This window comes from Rousettus aegyptiacus, unplaced genomic scaffold, assembly GCF_014176215.1.
Source record: "Rousettus aegyptiacus isolate mRouAeg1 unplaced genomic scaffold, mRouAeg1.p scaffold_m13_p_17, whole genome shotgun sequence".
NCBI lineage: Eukaryota > Metazoa > Chordata > Mammalia > Chiroptera > Pteropodidae > Rousettus > Rousettus aegyptiacus.
The window spans coordinates 23,994,394-24,011,829 of record NW_023416292.1 but is presented as its reverse complement, the minus strand read 5'-3'; the positions used below and the strand labels follow the sequence as shown (position 1 = coordinate 24,011,829).

The 17,436-nt window shown below is 50.5% G+C and overlaps 4 protein-coding genes and 1 long non-coding RNA gene across 7 annotated transcripts; 2 read left to right on the top strand and 3 right to left on the bottom strand.

The window, feature by feature from the left end:
- Nucleotides 1–1,388: 1,388 nt before the first annotated feature.
- Nucleotides 1,389–2,137, bottom strand: H1-6 (H1.6 linker histone, cluster member). Its single transcript, XM_016131836.2, has one exon. The coding sequence runs from the start codon at nt 2,038–2,040 to the stop codon at nt 1,411–1,413; it is 630 nt and encodes a 209-aa protein (XP_015987322.1). The 5' UTR covers nt 2,041–2,137; the 3' UTR covers nt 1,389–1,410.
- Nucleotides 2,138–3,132: 995 nt separating this feature from the next.
- On the bottom strand, nt 3,133–4,703 carry LOC118612945. The gene is made up of 3 exons (XR_004955293.1): nt 4,598–4,703; nt 4,180–4,267; nt 3,133–3,306 (listed from the first exon to the last, which is right to left on the bottom strand). It is a non-coding gene; the product is annotated as an uncharacterized LOC118612945 (long non-coding RNA).
- Nucleotides 4,704–8,596: 3,893 nt separating this feature from the next.
- LOC107504490 (histone H2B type 1-C/E/F/G/I) lies at nt 8,597–9,472 on the bottom strand. The gene has a single exon (XM_016133715.2). The coding sequence runs from the start codon at nt 9,436–9,438 to the stop codon at nt 9,058–9,060; it is 381 nt and encodes a 126-aa protein (XP_015989201.1). The 5' UTR covers nt 9,439–9,472; the 3' UTR covers nt 8,597–9,057.
- A 236-nt stretch (nt 9,473–9,708) lies between these two features.
- On the top strand, nt 9,709–10,958 carry LOC118600300 (histone H2A type 1). The gene is made up of 2 exons (XM_036235215.1): nt 9,709–10,274; nt 10,847–10,958. Exon 1 carries the CDS (start codon nt 9,775–9,777, stop codon nt 10,165–10,167), a length of 393 nt encoding a protein of 130 aa, XP_036091108.1. The 5' UTR covers nt 9,709–9,774; the 3' UTR covers nt 10,168–10,274; nt 10,847–10,958.
- Nucleotides 10,959–10,977: 19 nt separating this feature from the next.
- Nucleotides 10,978–15,930, top strand: LOC107503562 (atherin). Of its 3 annotated transcripts, XM_016132191.2 has the most exons (5): nt 10,978–11,119; nt 11,312–11,534; nt 14,042–14,200; nt 15,033–15,190; nt 15,462–15,850. In XM_016132191.2, the coding sequence occupies exons 1-4, from the start codon at nt 11,058–11,060 to the stop codon at nt 15,147–15,149; spliced, it is 561 nt and encodes a 186-aa protein (XP_015987677.2). In that variant the 5' UTR covers nt 10,978–11,057; the 3' UTR covers nt 15,150–15,190; nt 15,462–15,850. The 3 variants fall into 3 exon arrangements, with proteins under 3 accessions (XP_015987677.2, XP_015987594.2, XP_015987926.2); XM_016132108.2 differs by having other exon boundaries at nt 15,033–15,850; XM_016132440.2 differs by lacking the exons at nt 10,978–11,119; nt 14,042–14,200; nt 15,033–15,190 and having other exon boundaries at nt 11,403–11,534; nt 15,462–15,930.
- The last annotated feature ends 1,506 nt before the right edge of the window (nt 15,931–17,436 follow it).

Below are 17,436 nucleotides of genomic sequence, written 5' to 3'. Positions count from 1 at the left end.
TATGTCAGTGAAGTCTCTTGGGGACAAGCTCTCAATAGCCCATACTCCATGTAATGTGAGAACCTCGGTAAATGGCGGAGGGCGGGATTGCAGGGCCATTTTCAATTGGCTGATAGGAGGGCTTAATAGCTGTCCCCTGAAAGGGAAGAAAAGCCTTGGTTGGTTAATTTTATTTTTAACCCGATGTGTGCCAGGCGCTAAAAAGCTGGAGGAGCACAGTCTCACGGGATGGTGGAACCGGTTCTAGACCATTAGAACTGGCCTGGGCGGGTTGTGGCTGGTCGTCTGGGGCGTGGTCTGAGGGTCAGAGGTCAGCCCACTGCCAATCTAGGCAGCACATTCCCTCGCTGGCACAACTCCAGCTTCAATGAAACTGGCCCCCACGTGCAGGCAAGGCTCCAGCTGGGGCTGGTTCTGTGTGAAAGCCACTGTGTTCAGTCATTTACCATACAGGGTATACTTGGCTGTGTTCGAAGCCACCTCAAATACCAAGGCCCAAAGTAGGATTAGCAACAGTATGACTTTAATACTTACCATGATCTTCAGATAAGAATGCTAAACCACAAATTAAGTGAAAACTGAAATAAACCCATTGTGTTTAAAATGAGATGCATGCTTTACCTCAGACCCCGAGGGTTCCTAATATGAGCAATTTTTGCCATTTACAAACGTTCAATTCGAATGCTAATGACAGCTTCTGACATTCCCATGCAGGCTTTAGCATTGTTCATCCTGTGGAGCACAATCCATAAGCTTTTCATAAATAAAATACATAAAATTACAATTGTATTACTGACCTTACTAATGTTTTAAAATATGTGCTTCTTAACATATCATCTGGTACCTACAGCACTTTGGAAATAAGGATTAACAGCAATAGATGTAAAAGTTTGTGATCCTGTCAGTCAGTCACACTCCATATAAAAACTTAAAAAGATTAAAATCATTGAAAAATTTCCTTGATCCAAATTGACGCTGATTTCTATAGATTCCTGAAGTCCACAGACACCCAGGTTAAAGAACTACGTCATTAGGGTGACAGCATTTAAGTGTAAACTGGAACGTGGCACTTGAAAATTAAACCACTGAGGTACGTTTGGGCACCAGCTGGCATCCACACCTGCATAAAACAATGGTATTCCTAGAAAAGAACTTAAAATGCTTGCGCACGCACGTGCCCCATATTAAGAGTACAGGCTAGCTTTTCTGACTTGGCCAAAAACATGAACTTTTGCAGAGTTGTACACGTGCGTGACACTATTTCATCACAAGCTTTTATGTTAGTAGGCAGCGTAGACCTATAGTGTGGTTGTATAAAATTCTCCAAGTTTCCAGTGCTACACTGTTTTATGATTTTTTGGGTGGCTCTTAAAAGAGCCTTTGGGTTCTCTGAAAATTGGCCTTTCAGGTTTATTTCTTAGGCGCCGTCTTCCTGGGGTTGGTTCTCTGCTTGGTCAGCTTGGCCCTGCCCCCCGCGGGCTTCCCCGCCCTGGCCTTGGCCGGGCTCTGCCGCGGCGGCTTGCCCTTGACTCCTGCAGCCTTCCTGCCTGCTCTGTCCACTTTTGAGGCGGCCGTTGTTCTCGGCTTCCGCGCTCTTTTGGTGGCCTTGGTGTTCTTCGGAGACTTTGAGTCCCTGGACAAGACTAGCTTCTTGGCCTTGGCAGAAGCGGCCTTCTTGCCCTTGCGCTTGGTGGGCTCGGGAGCCGCCTTCTTGCTGAGCTTGAAGGAGCCCGAGGCGCCGGTGCCCTTGGTCTGCACCAGGGTGCCCTTGCTCACCAGGCTCTTGAGGCCCAGCTTGATGCGGCTGTTGTTCTTCTCCACGTCGTAGCCGGCGGCCGCCAGTGCCTTCTTGAGCGCGGCCAGCGACATGCCCGCCCGCTCGTGGGACGCCGAGAGGGCCTCGGTGATCAGCTTGGACACTGAGGGGCTGGGAGCCTTGCGAGCGAGGCCCACCTGCTTCTTCCCTCGCTTCTTGGCGGGAGGCCTCTCCATAGACACTGGGCCAAGCTCTGCGGTGGCCGCAGGCACTGTCTCGGACATCACAGGTGACAAGACCAGGAGGTAGGAGGCGTAAAGCCCCGCCGGCCCGGCCTTATATAGGGCACGGCGCGCTGTGATTGGTGCGCTGCCGGGCGCCGCCCCGCCCCTTGGGGGAGGAGCATTTGTGTTTGTTTTCCCCCCAAAACTTGAAGCCCACAAATATCGTCTGCGCAGAAGCGCCCAGATTCCACTGCCGGTGATTCGTGGTGACCTGGGCTTCACGTGCCTTTTCACTTTTTAATGGAAAACAACCCAGCACGCTGAAACTTCTCGATAAAGCACTTGATTTTCCGTGAAATTCGAGGAGAAGAAGAAAACTTCCTTTTTTTCTTGTAAATTTAAATGTAATTTTTAGCAGGAGACTTACTCCACGTCTTCTGAGTGGTCTTCTAAAGAGCTGACTTCCAATCGGTGGAGAAAATAAATTAGTCACGCCCCGATTTTTATCGAAAACTATTTGTGTGCGTGAGGGAAGTAACACATCTCTGAGATGTCTCATCGCGGAGTTATAAGACACGTGTAGGGTCGTCCGAAGTGCAAGTGTGACTTTACTTGGACAAATACAACCTAACAAAGCATAAACTGCTGGCTTCGGGTTGCTTGTGACTGACAACCCCTCCCATCCCCCCCCCCCCCCCCCACCGCCAGCCTCTGCGGCCTGATGGGGATGGAATGAGCAGCATGGATTTCACACATAACATCTGTCTGTGCAAAACAGGTCACCCTCACGGCAGGCGTCCTCAACTGAGTATTGCTTCTGGTTTTGCTAATTAAACCCTCCCTCCTCCCCTCTCCCCTTCCCACCTCCAAAGACACACAGAACAGACACAGTCCCTCCCTCAGGTAGCTTGAATGTGAGGCAGGCACCCCTGCTGACCGGCTCAGCAGGAACCACAGACACGGGACTGGGCTGGCAGGTGCCTCTGCAGGGCTGTGGGACAAGAGGCATTGGGACAGTGTCCAGGATGCTTCTCTACAGAGCAGTACAGTGTGGCCAGAGCCCAGGGTTCAGCAAAGGAAGCCCCTACAAGGACCACCTTGTGAAGATCCCCAAATCCTGCCTGAGAAATTTGACGGTTATTCTGCAGGTGGGAGCCACCTGAGGTGTTGAAGGAGGCAGTTCGGGTATTGGCAGTGCAGTCGTCCTGTCGCTGTAGGCAGGCCAGTCCTCCTCGTGGAGTGGTTAGGAGCCTTGTAAGAGAGAAGGTAGGTCAAAGTAGCTTCAAATGAACACTGCCCGATGCAGTTTATTATTCCCGCCGAGTCCTGGGCAGAAGAAGCACCTGTTAATATTAGGGCTTTTTAAAAATCGTAACCTAAGATCCTACTTGTTTCTCATATAGCGCTCTCCCATGGAACAGTCGCAATTACGCCCCTCTTTTACAGCGGTTTATTGCTATGAGGTCATGGCTAATGAAAGCATGGGGGGAAATTTCACTAATAATGAAATAAATGAAATTTCAAAAAAAATTTTCTTTTGGCCTATCTAGTTAACAGTGATTAAAAAAAATATGAGTGCTGTAACACGGGAATTTTTATGTTACATTGGAATTAAAAATTGGCATGGCCTTTCTGGATAGCAATTGGCAATGTATATATTAAGAACCTTAAAAATAGTTATATTTTGTGATTTAGCATTTCTACTTCTATAAGTCTATCCTAAGGAAACAATCAAATATTCAAACAAAGACTTATGTACAAAGATGTGAGATTTGCATGACTTATAATACATAAAGATGGAACTAATCTAAGCAGCCAATAACTGAGGACTAATTACATAAGTAATAATACAACCACCAAAAATTGTCTCTAACCATAGTACCCAGAAAATTTTATATGTGTATATACATATACATTATTTATGTGTATGTATATATATCATGACACCTATGCTTGCTTTGTATACGGTATAACTCACTATAAGCGTAACATGTATATATTGATATATATCCATATATACATATGTGTCATATACACATAAAAAGGAGACATTTTTAGCAGTTATTTTCTTATTCTTGATATATTTCTCTTTTACAAAATTCCACAATGACATTCAATATTTTTGTGTTCAGAGAAAAAGACGTTTTAGCCAGGTTCGCACTGACCCTTCCACGAGTATTAGTATCCGTCTTCCCATACCTCTCAGGTTCACTGGTTTCTCCTGACATGCAGCTGTGGCCGGCAGTAAGCAGTGGGGAAAGACATGTCTAAAACCCACTTGCTCCTCCTGTGAAAAGAGAGAGGGACTGATGAACTCACGTCTAGAATTCACCAGAAGCCCGGCATGGTACATGACTGACAGTGGCAATCGCGGCGGTGGCCGGCGTTCACCGGGGTTGGTTTTGTGCCGGGCGGTGTTTTCAGCACCCACAGTATGTGGCACCTCCCTCGGTTCCCCCTGACTCCCAGATGGGGACATGCAGTCTCGGAGAGGTTGAGTCTCCCAGGTGACAGAGCTGTTGGATGGTTAACCACACCCCCTGGCATTTGAGTCCTAAGTAGTGGGTGACTGTGATCTCGCTGGTGACTGTGATCTCGCTGGTGTCCTGTAACTTACATCTGAGCTAAGTCTGAAGGGCGAGTAGGGACTTGTCAGGTGAGGAAAGGGGTTTGGGGCAGAGCGCCCTGGGGTGAGCCTTTGCAGAACTGCCTGTGAGGGACCGGGAAGGCCCTCGCACGGGGACAGGCTGAAGAGTTGAAGCTCGTTTTTCCTACGCAGAGCAGCCACAGCAGTTCCCAGAAGCCTCCCCTCCGCCTGGTGCTTGTCCCTCTGGGCTACTGGCAGATGACGTCATCCCACCCTTTTTTTTAAAACAAGTCAAATGGAGATCTGGAGGAACTGTATCCAAGCCATTGCTTAATTTATGTCTTGGGGTGTTATAAAATGCATTTTTTTTCCTCCTTCTCTTGACAAGCAAGCAAAAGTGAACCCGATTTTATTTTAACAGATATTATCTTCCAGCAAGTGCCGACCGTCTTGAAGTCTTCACGGCAGAATCTGGATCCACGGAGCCCCTCCCCCCTCCGGCCATGCTCAGCATTCGTTCTTGGCTCCTGTTAGCTAGCCCTCCCACCCCCTACCCCACCCCCACCCCCGCTGCCACAGTCCCTCCCTGGACCTCTCAGGTTTTTTTTGTTTCCTCTTCAGGGCCCTCGCCTGCTCACAGACCAGATATCTTGCTAATGTATCGTGATTTCTACGTTTCACTCTACAGGAGTCCCAGCTCTCACAGGAAAGGGACTGTGTGCTTTTAAAGGTCACGGAGTATGAACACAAACGCTTGGTGCACAGCAGGCATTCAAATGATTCATCGAATGAGTTATTAATTCAATTCTTTCTGTGTACCTATGTGTACCAGGCTCAGCAACAGCCCCTGTGGATACCGTGGTGACCAAATCAGAGCTCGGAGCCTATTGGGGTGACACTTAGACAAGCGATGACTGTCGAGTGCAAACTGCTGAGGTCCCACAGATCGACTGGGAGGAGCTGGTCAGAGGAACCCCCGGGGAAGGCGACAAGCAAGCAGAGCCTGCGGCATGAGTGGGAGTGCGCTGGGCAGGAAGGAGGGGGCAGCAGAGGCAGAGGCCAGCGCGGTGGAGGCCAGAGGCCGGAGGCCGGGGAAAGCAGGGTGTGGGCCAACCTGGCTGAGGAACACGAGAGGGGGGGAGCGGACGAGGCCGCAGACCGCGGGGCGGTAAGGTCCCGTCGAACTGTGTGCCAGGGACTTGGAGGTCCCCGAAGGCGGAGCTCGCCAAAGGCCCTTCCAGAGGCCGTACCTGCCCCGTCATACGGCGATGCCGTGAGGCTTCTGGGGGTGTTTCACTGAACCCTCGGCCCGTCTCCCTGAGTGGGTCTGACCACCCTGCTGCTCAGAGGGGTAGGATCGTCAGAGGAACTCAAAGGCATCTACTTAACTATTAGCACATTGCGTACTTGTGTATAAATGAGTCAAGCAATAGATTCATTTCATCCAACACAGTCCAAAGAGATCATTTATAGAACAGACTGGCTAGGAGCGGCACATCGTGGCTGCGCATTAGCTCCAGGAGGAAGGAGCTCAGTATGGAACGTCTGCTCTTGCAAAGACCAAGAGGACTTTTAAGAAAAACAATTAGTGCTTCTCTGAAAACTCTCGAGGTTGGCTGGGGAGCATTCGCGGCCGGCTGACTCTGGGTCGCCTGCCATCGGCAGCCCGCCGCGAGTTGGCGTCCGTTTCTCGACTCCTCCGTGCTGGTCTCGTAACCAAGTGGCTGTAGCCAGGTGGGTTTCGGTCTCTCCTCTGTCACCTTTAGTCATCTGCATGTCAGATGGAGGAGGGCAGAAAAGTCACAAGGCCAATCACAAATCTAATAAATATTTGAAATCCACATTAGTTCAGCGTATAATTTAAAATTGTAAAATTTTAAGTAAAGTAATGTTAACTCATCTAACCAGTAAACCTAGTTTAAAAAAATTAATGAATTCAAATTAATTAATTCTTTTAGAAAATAAACTCTAGACTCGCATAAACTAAAATATTGTCCTAACATTATTTTCCCGCTATGACAACAATAAAGAAAAAAACATAGAGCTATTTTTAAAGCAAAATTAAGGCTGTGAATTTGTCCAGAAAGTTATCTTGATTAGAAATATGTGATTTTTTTCCTTTGTAAAATTACATACCATAAATTAAAATTTTTAAGTTGTTTAAAATAGCGGAGTAGTTCTGTTTGGTTTCTTATTAAACTGTTACTTGTTAATATCTGTTACATGTTAGCTGAGACCACTAATTAAACTCATGGTTAAATGTCCTTTTATTTACTAAGTTACAATTTAATGAGATAGCACATTTAAAGCATCAGGAAAATTCTGATTTTTATTTGACTTTCCGTTATTTTAAAGTGATGTGTTTCTCAGTCTTTATATAAGCCATTTAAGATTTAAGTTTATATCTTACTTCATTCATTTCCTGCTGAGGTAAACGATTGCCTCCAAATTATTTGTACTCAGAAAACAGGAAATATTCTCAATCCTCGTGCAAGTTAGAGGAGCTAATTGTGAAAATGGGACAAAATTTAAAATAGATGCCATCAGAAGCACAGAACTAAGTATGTTGGTCAGTTAAAGACACGAAGACATGTAATTGCGGTCGGAGGTCACTCAGGAGCATCCTTGCTGAGAATATAGGGAAATTCTGATGCCCTCCCAAGATTGGTAGGCATTCTAGTGTCCAGTGCCACATCCCCCACCATAAACTCGGTAAGTTTTAGAAACTATCAAATGTTTGTTCCAAATGGCATTGGAAGTCATCTTTTTTTAATCTGAGTCAATAGTCTGAGTTATAGTGACGTGTTTCTCCTTTCTCCTCTTTAACCTCACTTAAAGGGCCTGAAGGGACAATAATTTGGAATTAATGAATCGTAAGCTTCGGAGGCCTCAGTGTCTTCAGCAATGAAAGATACAGAACAGTGTGTGCTGGACAGTTTGTTTCCTTGTTTTCTTACTTGTCCTAAGTCTCCTCTTAGGTCTAACATGTTAAACAGAAAACCTACAGGCCCCAAACAGCCTGCTCATGCTTAAAGCCCAAGATTGCCTCACCTAAGTGTAACTCCTGATGTGAGGGCAGTTTCCACCTCTCTCTCCCAGAAACACCTTAATCGTCTAGAATTTCCTGGTCAGCTCTAGTGAGGGGAACTTGCCTGGTAAGAGGCCTTGTCCTCTAACGGAAGGAGCCCTTAGCCTGACTTCACCCACTCTTAAAGTCTTAGTCTCACCCTCTTTCTGTCTGTAAGAACTTTCCACTTTGCACAATGAATCCGAGCCCCTTCTAGTTGCTAGATGGGATGCTACCAGATTCATAAATTGCTTAATAAAAACAACTAGATCTTCAAATTTATCAGATAATTGTGTTTTTTAACAATCTTGAAAGTTATAGGCAGCCATTTCACATTTATATTATCTTTGAGGCTGGAATGCCATTATCGCAGATGGGGGTTCAGAAAGAGCCGCCCCAAGATGTGCCTCTGTGTATGTGATTGTTTTGAGATAGAGGCAACATTATCCAGGTTGCAAGAGAAACTTATGCTCCCTCTGCCTCAACTACCTGGAAGAACTTGAATTAGGGGCTTGCCCATAATAAGAGATTATGAGATAACCTTCTGACCCACCTATGGCTATATGGTGGAACTAAGCATTTCCTCTTGTTATCATCCTTTGAAGCCCACAAAGCACTTTACCTCATCCTCAGCTCAGGATGTCTTAGGAAGCCACGTTCCCTTTCTGCCTTTTCGCCTCTCCTGCATGTGGGTTCTCTGACTCACCTGTTTACAGGGTTCCCATATATTCACAGGTATTAAGTTTGGTCATGTTCTCTTGCTAATCTGCCTCATGATTATTAGACCAGTCAAGAGAATCTTGAGAGTAGAGGGAAGTCTCTTCCTCCCCTGCACAGATGCAACTATTTGGACTTATAGTTTATGAGAAAATATGAAAAAAGAGTTTTGAAAGGAGACTCTGCTCTTTAATTACAGGAAGCCTCAGCACAAACACCAAACAGCAGATCCCAACAAAGGCCAGAAAGGAAAAGGGGAGGGTTGTCACGTTGGCACAGTAAATCTGTTCTTTTAAGGTAAAATTTCCCGTTATTTCCCTACATCAACGAAGAAAGAACTTTAGTATCAGACGCTGAAAACGAGTTCTGGACTGGACTCCGTGGAGGACTTTCTCTTCCATCTGAGTCTCTGCCAGTGGCAAAGTTTACATTTGCATAATAAAGGATCAAAGTCCTTTCACCACAAGGTTTATTTTTGTTGTTTCTTCTTGCCTGAGGCAAAGATGGCAGGTAATAAGGGAGGGTGGAATTTCCCAGCACAAAATTTGCCTGCAGTTAGGCCTGTGAGCTTTTCTATTTAAGGTTCAATACTTTACCCCGGCTCCATAATGTAAATTAAGTAACTAATTACAGCTCTCTTCTAGGAGAGGTGGGTGGCTCTGAAAAGAGCCTTTGGGGTCAGCGGCAAAGCCGCTCAGGAGCGCGTCTACTTGGAGCTGGTGTACTTGGTGACGGCCTTGGTGCCCTCGGACACGGCGTGCTTGGCCAGCTCCCCGGGCAGCAGCAGGCGCACGGCCGTCTGGATCTCCCGCGACGTGATGGTCGAGCGCTTGTTGTAGTGCGCCAGGCGCGACGCCTCGCCCGCGATGCGCTCGAAGATGTCGTTGACGAACGAGTTCATGATGCCCATGGCCTTGGACGAGATGCCCGTGTCGGGGTGCACCTGCTTCAGCACCTTGTACACGTACACCGAGTAGCTCTCCTTGCGGCTGCGCTTGCGCTTCTTGCCGTCCTTCTTCTGCGCCTTGGTCACCGCCTTCTTAGAGCCCTTCTTCGGGGCGGGCGCCGACTTGGCTGGTTCAGGCATTTTAAAATGTCAAAATACCAGAAATAAAACGAAATTGTGGACCGGATTTCGGCTACTTATAGGGCCTTTATGCTAATAAGGGATGCAGAGAGCCTCGTAGTTCATTGGAAAACCAACGCCACGGCAGTCATCCAGGGGCCGGACTATGCAAATGAGGTATGGAAATAAAGCTTTTCTATTGGCTAGTTGCCCGAGTCTCTGATTAGCCAATCAGACTGCCCTATTTATTGCCCAGGAACTGCCTATAAAAGCAGCAGTGTGCTACCTAGTTCCAGAAGCGATTTGTTTGGGCGAGTCCCCGGTCGTCTTTTTGGAGGGGTTCCTTTGTTGTTTGCGATGTCTGGACGTGGCAAGCAGGGTGGTAAGGCGCGCGCTAAGGCGAAATCTCGCTCCTCACGGGCCGGGCTGCAGTTCCCCGTGGGCCGCGTGCACCGCCTGCTCCGCAAGGGCAACTACGCCGAGCGCGTGGGCGCCGGCGCGCCCGTGTACCTGGCGGCCGTGCTGGAGTACCTGACGGCCGAGATCCTGGAGCTGGCGGGCAACGCGGCGCGCGACAACAAGAAGACGCGCATCATCCCGCGCCACCTGCAGCTGGCCATCCGCAACGACGAGGAGCTCAACAAGCTGCTGGGCAAGGTGACGATCGCGCAGGGCGGCGTGCTGCCCAACATCCAGGCCGTGCTGCTGCCCAAGAAGACCGAGAGCCACCACAAGGCCAAGGGCAAGTAATCTGACAGGCATCTGAGTTTCCGCAAACGCTCTAAAACCCAAAGGCTCTTTTCAGAGCCCCCACCATGTCAAAAGAAGAGCTAGTATCACTTGGTTAAATACACAAGGTAAGCTAATTTTTACACAAACCATAGCATTACGAGAACATTTTAGGTCTTTAGAAGAGGCTCATGGTGTTCTCACACATCGGGCTCCCTCTAAGAAGTAAATTTGTCTGACGCTGGCGTGTGCACTAGCAGCATTACAGCGTTAGTCGCGTGATCCGACTCTGGGCGGGAAGGGGTTAGCTGCAGAGCTATCCTAGGAGGTCAGCTTGAGATTGCCTTGCCAATTACTCGGATGATCTTAAAGGCAAACTGCCCAAGTGGGTTTTGTAACCTCCCTGCCCTGTTCCCTGAGGGCGTTAGGCTCTCAGCTCGCGCTGACATGCAAAGACCTGTCTCAAGTGCCGGGAGGATTGAAAGGGGCCTCTGATTGGCGGTAGCTAGGACACAGACTAACCTAGACTTGGGGTGCAGTCCCTCACTTAACCGATTGTGAGACTGGAGCCAGTTTCGAGCCTCCGATACTCAGTTCTGTCATCTGTAAGTTGGGGGCAGGTTGATGGTGTCTTATACCTGATATTCAACAAATCATACAAACTACTACGTTTTAAGAGGCTCTAACACCTCCGTTCCAGACGCAGCCGGAAGTGGTCGACTAGGGCCTTAGGCCTCCCCAGACATTGCTGCCAGCGATCTGGTCACTCAAGCTGCACCAACCCCCGAAAGTGGCGCTCTGGGACCATGCAAAAATCCCTAGCGCCCTATTTGCCAGTGCTGAGCCTCACCGAGATGTTTTAGTGGCTGGCCTGCCCCACGCTCCCTGCAAGCACCAGAGAAAAGCAGCGGATGCTCTGGCAGTTTGGCGAAGGCAAAGTGGCGGACACAAGCGAGCGCCCCGATGGCCACACGTAAGTCTCCTGAGGGTTTTTGGGGGTTCCATGGGCAGCCGGAGTGAATGGTCAGACCGGGGGAAGGTCGGGCCAGGTCCCGCGGGGAGGACCGGGTCCTTCCGCCCAGCATTTCTTGTGCGTTGGCGAGTTTGGGGTCCTCATGTGGGAATGGCTTCACGTGAACCTTAGCATCCTTTTCATTAACCTCAGGTGGCCCTTGAAGCCCGCGCAGCGCTCCGGGAGCGTGAGCGCGGCTCCAGGCTCAGCTCTCCCCGCCCCCACTCCCGTGCGTCTTGCTCGCCCGGCGGCGAAGGGCCCCGCGCAGTGTGCGGCTCCAAAGTTGGCATGCGCGGCGCCCAGGCGCAGTGGCGGACACCCACCCAGCTCTCCCTGCGTGCCCGGCGCGTTCCCCCTGCTGCCAGCAGCCTCGGAGGTGAGTACGGTCCCTGTCCCGATTTTATAGCCGAGAAGAGGAGCACGGAGCGCCGACAACTTGCTTGAGCGCCAAGGCCCCGGGGGATGGCGCCTCTCCCCACTGGCCGTTCTGTCACCGTCGCTCCCTGCGCCGGGATAATGGAGCCGGTAAAACCCCGGCACGGAGCGTGTTACCTTGTCCGCATCCCAGGTCGCTACCAAGTGCATCCGAAACGCTGTAAAAAACTTAAGAGGAGGAGAGATCCGAATTCTAATCAACCGAGGGAGGTGGATCTTGCCACTGTCAGCACCATAGACCCAGAAAAAGCTAATACACTGCTTTTCTGTGTGACAGGTGAAACAAGGGGACAGGTGTGAAGATCTCTGGGTAAAAAGGTACAGGGCTTGATAAACTATTGTGAGTGAGGAGGGACGTTAAGAGAAGACTTGGGTTTGAATTCTCCCGCTGGCCCATTAGCAAAAGTTTCTGTTGGGTTACTTAGTAGCAATGGAATATTGTACTAATTTTGTTAGTTACTTCTTCAGTGCGACCTTAAGGTCAAGGACCCCATCTGGTTAAATTGTTCTAGTCAGCCAGGCCCTGCCATACAATAAACCTGTGAGTGAGAAGATTCCCTGGTGGCCAATAACATTTACTCAGTAGCCTCAGCTGCTCTCCACCCCTTGAGTAGGTCTCTATCCACGCCCCCAGGGTCCTGGGCTGGACCACTTAGACTGAGGAGAAGGACAAACTCAGGCTTCCCAGGTACCAGGGACAGAACCGATCTCAGGGATTTATCAAGATGCAGGCAGAATCATTATTTGGTTATAAAGAGAATTCCAAACAAAGCAGATCACCTGGACACGTCACCGTTATGAAATCCCTTTTTAAATTAACAGGTGATTCATGCAGCAATGTCCTTCACTCTGTCGCCCACGTCCTTCCTATTTTTATGTATTATTTGAACTCTTTCACAAGTATGATAAATTTTTAATCAGTTGTAAAACAGATATGTGTACTTTAAGGTGATAATTAGGTTAACTCATAAGTTTGTCACCTGTTGATCCTAAACCAAAGTTATCATGTAAATACTTCTGTTAAGTCTAACGCATGTGTGTTATAAGGTCTTGGAATGTCACTGAGAATTCCCTGTGCTCACCGAGATTGAGAATAAGGACTCACGAGTAGCCCCCCAGCATCCTCACCTCTCTGTTTTATCCCCTGTCCCTTAACACCGTGCCACACTAAGATGAGGATCATCAGATCTCCCAAAAGGCAGTCATCACCTATATTTACACCGAGAAAACTGTACCATTAACAAATAAGACAGATTTATGAAAAAACAAAAAACCCTGCAGTTTCATCATTGTAACTCCAGGAGAAATTGAATCATGACATGTAGACTTAAAGATAAGATGACATCGCAGACATCAAATTAGTGTAGTCGTATTGGGAAAAAAAGGTAAATTTTCGATTGGACGAATTGCATTAGTGTCCTGTTTCAGCTGTCGTTTGGGCAGAGGGCGAGAAGCACCATATCTTAGGTCTGAGGACTTTTGAATGTTCCTTACCGTTGAGGCTATTCTTGGAAAAAGCAAGCGTGCGAAGCGTCAAACTCTGTTCTGTGTCGCTTGTCTGACAGAGCTCAAACCTTTGCCACCTTCCTCGCTCTCGGACCCCAGGCAGTGGCAGGTGAGAACCCCCGTAGTTGAGTTATGCACATCACGGCAGCCGAGGGTTACCATTTCTCACCACTAAAACCAGTAATACTTAGGACGGCTAAGGATGAGGAAGAATCGCCCCTGGTTCATGAATTTTGAGAAATTGTTCTGGTTGTATTGATTAAAATTTATTAGGGCGTCTACCATCTAGAAATAAAATCCCTGCTCTGTCAAGGTTCTGTGAGCCTCTGTAAGTCTGTGTGGAAAGTGTTAAAACGAGCATGTGCTAATCTTATAACTTAAAGCATAGAAAATAAAACAAGAAGTAACCGCCCTCTGCCCACTCCTCACACCAAATCGCCGTCAGTCATCCAGTTTAGGTTCTTTAAAATCAGTCTGAGATTTTATTGTCAGATTTCTTTGTTGTGTGTCCATTTTACGCTCTCTTCCTTGATGGAGGGACCCAGTCAGTCTGCTCATTGTGACGTGCCAGCATCTAGCAGAGGGCCTGGCATGCTGTGGGAGCTCAGCTCCAGATGGGTGAACCCTGGGGTGGGTGTGGCCCAGGATGCCTCTCAAACCCCCACATGTTGTCACCGAATGTCTGTGTAGCAGTGTCTGCCCACTAACCCCTGCTCCAACGTCACCTACCCGCCCTCCCCAGCTTTGGGGGGTGCAGTGAGATTTGTCAGCGCACCTACCCCATCTGCCTTCCACACTCCACCCGTTCTGAGTCTCTGCGTTAACCTCTCCCACCTTAATGCCACGCGGTCACCTCAAGAATCGCTTAATTATGCAGGGCCTGCTCTCTGCCGGCTGACGCCGTGCTTAAAAGCATCCTCTTTTGTATGCTGCGGTGCCTAGGTGTTTGCCTTGCGTCATGGAGCGCAAAGGGCCGCACTGCCGACGTGTGCGACCAGACCCATGCTGCCTCCTCCACTCGCAGTGCCTGCCCCGCCCGTGAGGGCCCCTCGCTGGCTCACGTGCAGACGCTGGGGCGCTCAGGGGACGCCCGTGTGCTGGGTGAGTTCTCGCAGACTCTGGCTCTTCGTGTCCCGCCCGTAGAATAGCTCTTCAGTAAATACTCGGATCAGGGACTCAGAATGAATGTGTTGTCAACAAAACTTATTTCTGCACAGAAATGGAAGCACCACCGAGCCGCAGGGACTCGAGCCTGTCGCTGGGCCGCGAGCCGTTTTAGCCACCAGGCGGGCTTGAGTTCCAGCTGGGAAATCTGGAGGGAGTTACATGCCTGGTTGGTCAGAAGCTGCTTTGTCCAACATAGTAGCCACTAGCTACATGTGGCACTTCAGATCTAAGTAAAATAATTAGAAAGCCATGTCCTCAGTTGCACTAATCACATTTCAACTTGGTGGTTTCTGTACTGAACAGCAAAGAAGCAGATCATAGCTGTCATTGCGGAGCGAGGTCCCTGTCCCTGTGGACTCGCATGTCCAGGTGCACTTAACCAGCTTCCTCCAGGTGGCATCTGAGGGCATCCTTGCCAGATAAAATGCGAGGTGCTGTTAAATCTGAATCTCAGATAGACAACGATTGTTTTATTATAAGTGTGCCCTGAAATACCACACGAGGCATGCTGTACCAAAACAGACAGTGTTGGTTATCTGAAATTCCATATACCTGAGCATCTTGTATTTTCACTTGCCGAATCTGAAGCTAAAAATTGGGGCATCCTCCCTGGCAGGCTGAGCCCACTCACCATGGGGAGCTTTTGCGTGAGGAACGGAGAAGCCCGCCCACGAGAAAACGGGTCTGTGAGCTCTCCGCTCCTGTTCGAGAAGGCTGAGGAAGAAGCCCGCACACACGCGCGCTGCGGTTCCTTTGCTCCCTGTAGGTTCGCAGAGCCGGACAGGGCGGAGATGCCTGGGGCCGCCGTGACCGTGACCGGCAGACTCGGCGGGGCTCAGAGACGCGTGGAGCCTGGCGCGAGAGTTCCCACGTCGCCAACTGACTCCGCACCTGCAAATGTTTCCTCTTACAAACTCCCTCTGGGTTAGCTACCTCGTGTGCACCTGTGCGCCATGGGGATCAGGGCGGAGGTGGGGAGAGGGCTCGTCGAGAGGAGGCTCTCTTCGGTTCAGGAAGTGTCGGGGTTTCGAACGAGTCATACGCGCAGACGAATCGAGCCAACAAGGTGTACTTCAGCGTGTCCTCTCCCCGTCCCCTGGGGCATCCCTATGCTCGTGTATCCTGCTCATTGTTAAACATGCAGATAGGAGACGAGAATGTGGGTGTTTCACCGGCCCCCATGAACTCTCAACAGGCAGCGGCTCCAGCGGCCCTTCTTGGAACCACGTGCCTTGGAGGAATTCCCAGGTGAATCCAGGTGCTTCCTTCGCAGGCCGCGCGGCGGCTGCCCGGATGCATGCGGATGCATCGTGCTTCACGCGCCCGACCGCAGGCACCTCAGCCGATTCTGGAATGATAAACCCTGCTCCACAGCGATGCCGGCAGGACCGCACACGTTCGAGTCACGCGTGGGTTGGACTCGAGGTTCTTTCCCTTAAAAATGACGTGGCCTTAGCCAAGTTAGTGACATTGAGCCTCGGTTTCTTCGTCTGCAAGACGCGAGTAGTAGGGAAAGAACAAAAGATCACGCTGTCTGGCGCTCCAAAGGACAGCGCAAATAAAACGGGTCGATTTCCAATACCACATCTTTGCAGGTGACACTTTGTAATTGGAGCGGACTCCCAGGGCTCCGGCCTGGCACGAGAGAGGGAAGATGCGGTGGCCGGGGGGGGGGGATGGGGAGGGTGGGGGGCGGTAAGGCAGCACCTCGATTACCTATTCCGCCAGCTCCCCGGTGCCAGAGGGCGAGCAAGCCCCCCAGCCCGGCCGCGCTCCGCCCCTTCCGCCCTCCCCCACACTCGCGCTTGGGTTTTATGAATGTCTTGCCGGTGCTTGGCACCAGTGTGTCCAGGGCTGGGAGCCCATTTGGTCCACGGCCGCACGGTCAGCTCCCAGCATGGCGCCCGGCGTCGACTGGCCACACTAGTAACTCGGGAAGGACAGGAATCCATGAGGTGGGTTGTAAGAAGCAGACACCCAGCTTGGTCTTGAGCGACGCCTCCGCAACGAGACGATGCGGTTTGTGCCCGTGCTCACACGTCACACACGGACAGCGCGGAGACGCGGCCGCGTCCCTGGGGAGGGCGTATCCAGCAAAGCTACTTGGGTCCGGGTTCCAGCTCTGCCCTCTGCCAAGGGTCCAACTGGGGGGAGTCTGTCTGCCTCTCTCTCTGCCTCTCCCTTTTTCTCCCGTTCTGTCTCTGTCTCTCTGTCTCCTGCGCATGCGTGTTGGTCACACTCTTCGACTGTTTTCCCACCGGAAGGGTCCTGTCTCCATTTCCAACGACCCCCCGTGCTTCTGGGCTGATTTAAGTGCCACACTCTGCACCCATCACATAAAGTTCTATGTGGTCTCTCATCGACTGTGTTCATACCGGCTTTCCAAATTTTTTGAGGAAGCCTAGAATACTCTTCAAGCAGATATTCACCTGCTTCAACCCTCGCTGGCTTCATGCTTCTGCTCAAATGTCACCTACTCCATGAGGCGATGCCTTCTGGGGAGGGGGTCATGGTCTCACAGATGGTGATGCTGGGAGCATGGACCATCGGCACAGCATGGCTCGAAATGCCACCAGCAAAGGCACAGCGAGGACACCAGCAGGGGCTTTAACCAGCGACCATGGGGACTTCCTCTGGGTCGCCTGGTAATGAACTGGGAACGATGCCGCTTCTCTCCTTGTGGGAGGATCGGCCAATGTCCCCAGGTGCTGGGAGGCTGGCGTTCAGAGCTGACACCCTCACGGCGACCGCCCCTCGTTCTAGACTGCTTTCGTGCTTCCTCTGTGACAGGGGCTGGCATTGGGAGTGGGTCCCCGGGGGCAGGAGCCTGCCCCCTTCCCGGGCACAGGCTCTGAGGGCTGCAGACAGGCAGGGCGCATCCACTGACCTCTGGCCAGGAGTCCCAGCAGGAACAGGCGACGCAGTGCCCGCCGACAAGGCAGGGAGGAGCCGCAGCAGGAAGACCTGGCGGGAGTTAAATGGCCTCCAGTGTGGGAGTCTGCGGAGGAGCGGACAGTCGCCAGCAAGGGGCCGGGGTCTGACTATGCCAGCATTATTCCCATCACCTCGTGCGTCATCTTTTCTCAGTGCATGAGAGTGACACCCCGCTAACAGTCCCCTTGAGTGCCCCCAGTTTTTGTCCATCCTTTCCCCACCATCTCTCTCTCCTC

Excerpts from the sequence above, each read along its gene's own strand:
- LOC107504490 (XM_016133715.2), bottom strand. The coding sequence starts at position 9,438 with ATGCCTGAACCAGCCAAGTCGGCGCCCGCCCCGAAGAAGGGCTCTAAG.
- LOC107503562 (XM_016132191.2), top strand. The coding sequence starts at position 11,058 with ATGCTCTGGCAGTTTGGCGAAGGCAAAGTGGCGGACACAAGCGAGCGC. Across the intron at positions 11,120-11,311 it reads GAGCGCCCCGATGGCCACAC|GTGGCCCTTGAAGCCCGCGC; the intron begins GTAAGTCTCCTG and ends CATTAACCTCAG. Across the intron at positions 11,535-14,041 it reads TGCTGCCAGCAGCCTCGGAG|GTGTTTGCCTTGCGTCATGG; the intron begins GTGAGTACGGTC and ends TGCGGTGCCTAG.
- LOC118600300 (XM_036235215.1), top strand. The coding sequence starts at position 9,775 with ATGTCTGGACGTGGCAAGCAGGGTGGTAAGGCGCGCGCTAAGGCGAAA.
- H1-6 (XM_016131836.2), bottom strand. The coding sequence starts at position 2,040 with ATGTCCGAGACAGTGCCTGCGGCCACCGCAGAGCTTGGCCCAGTGTCT.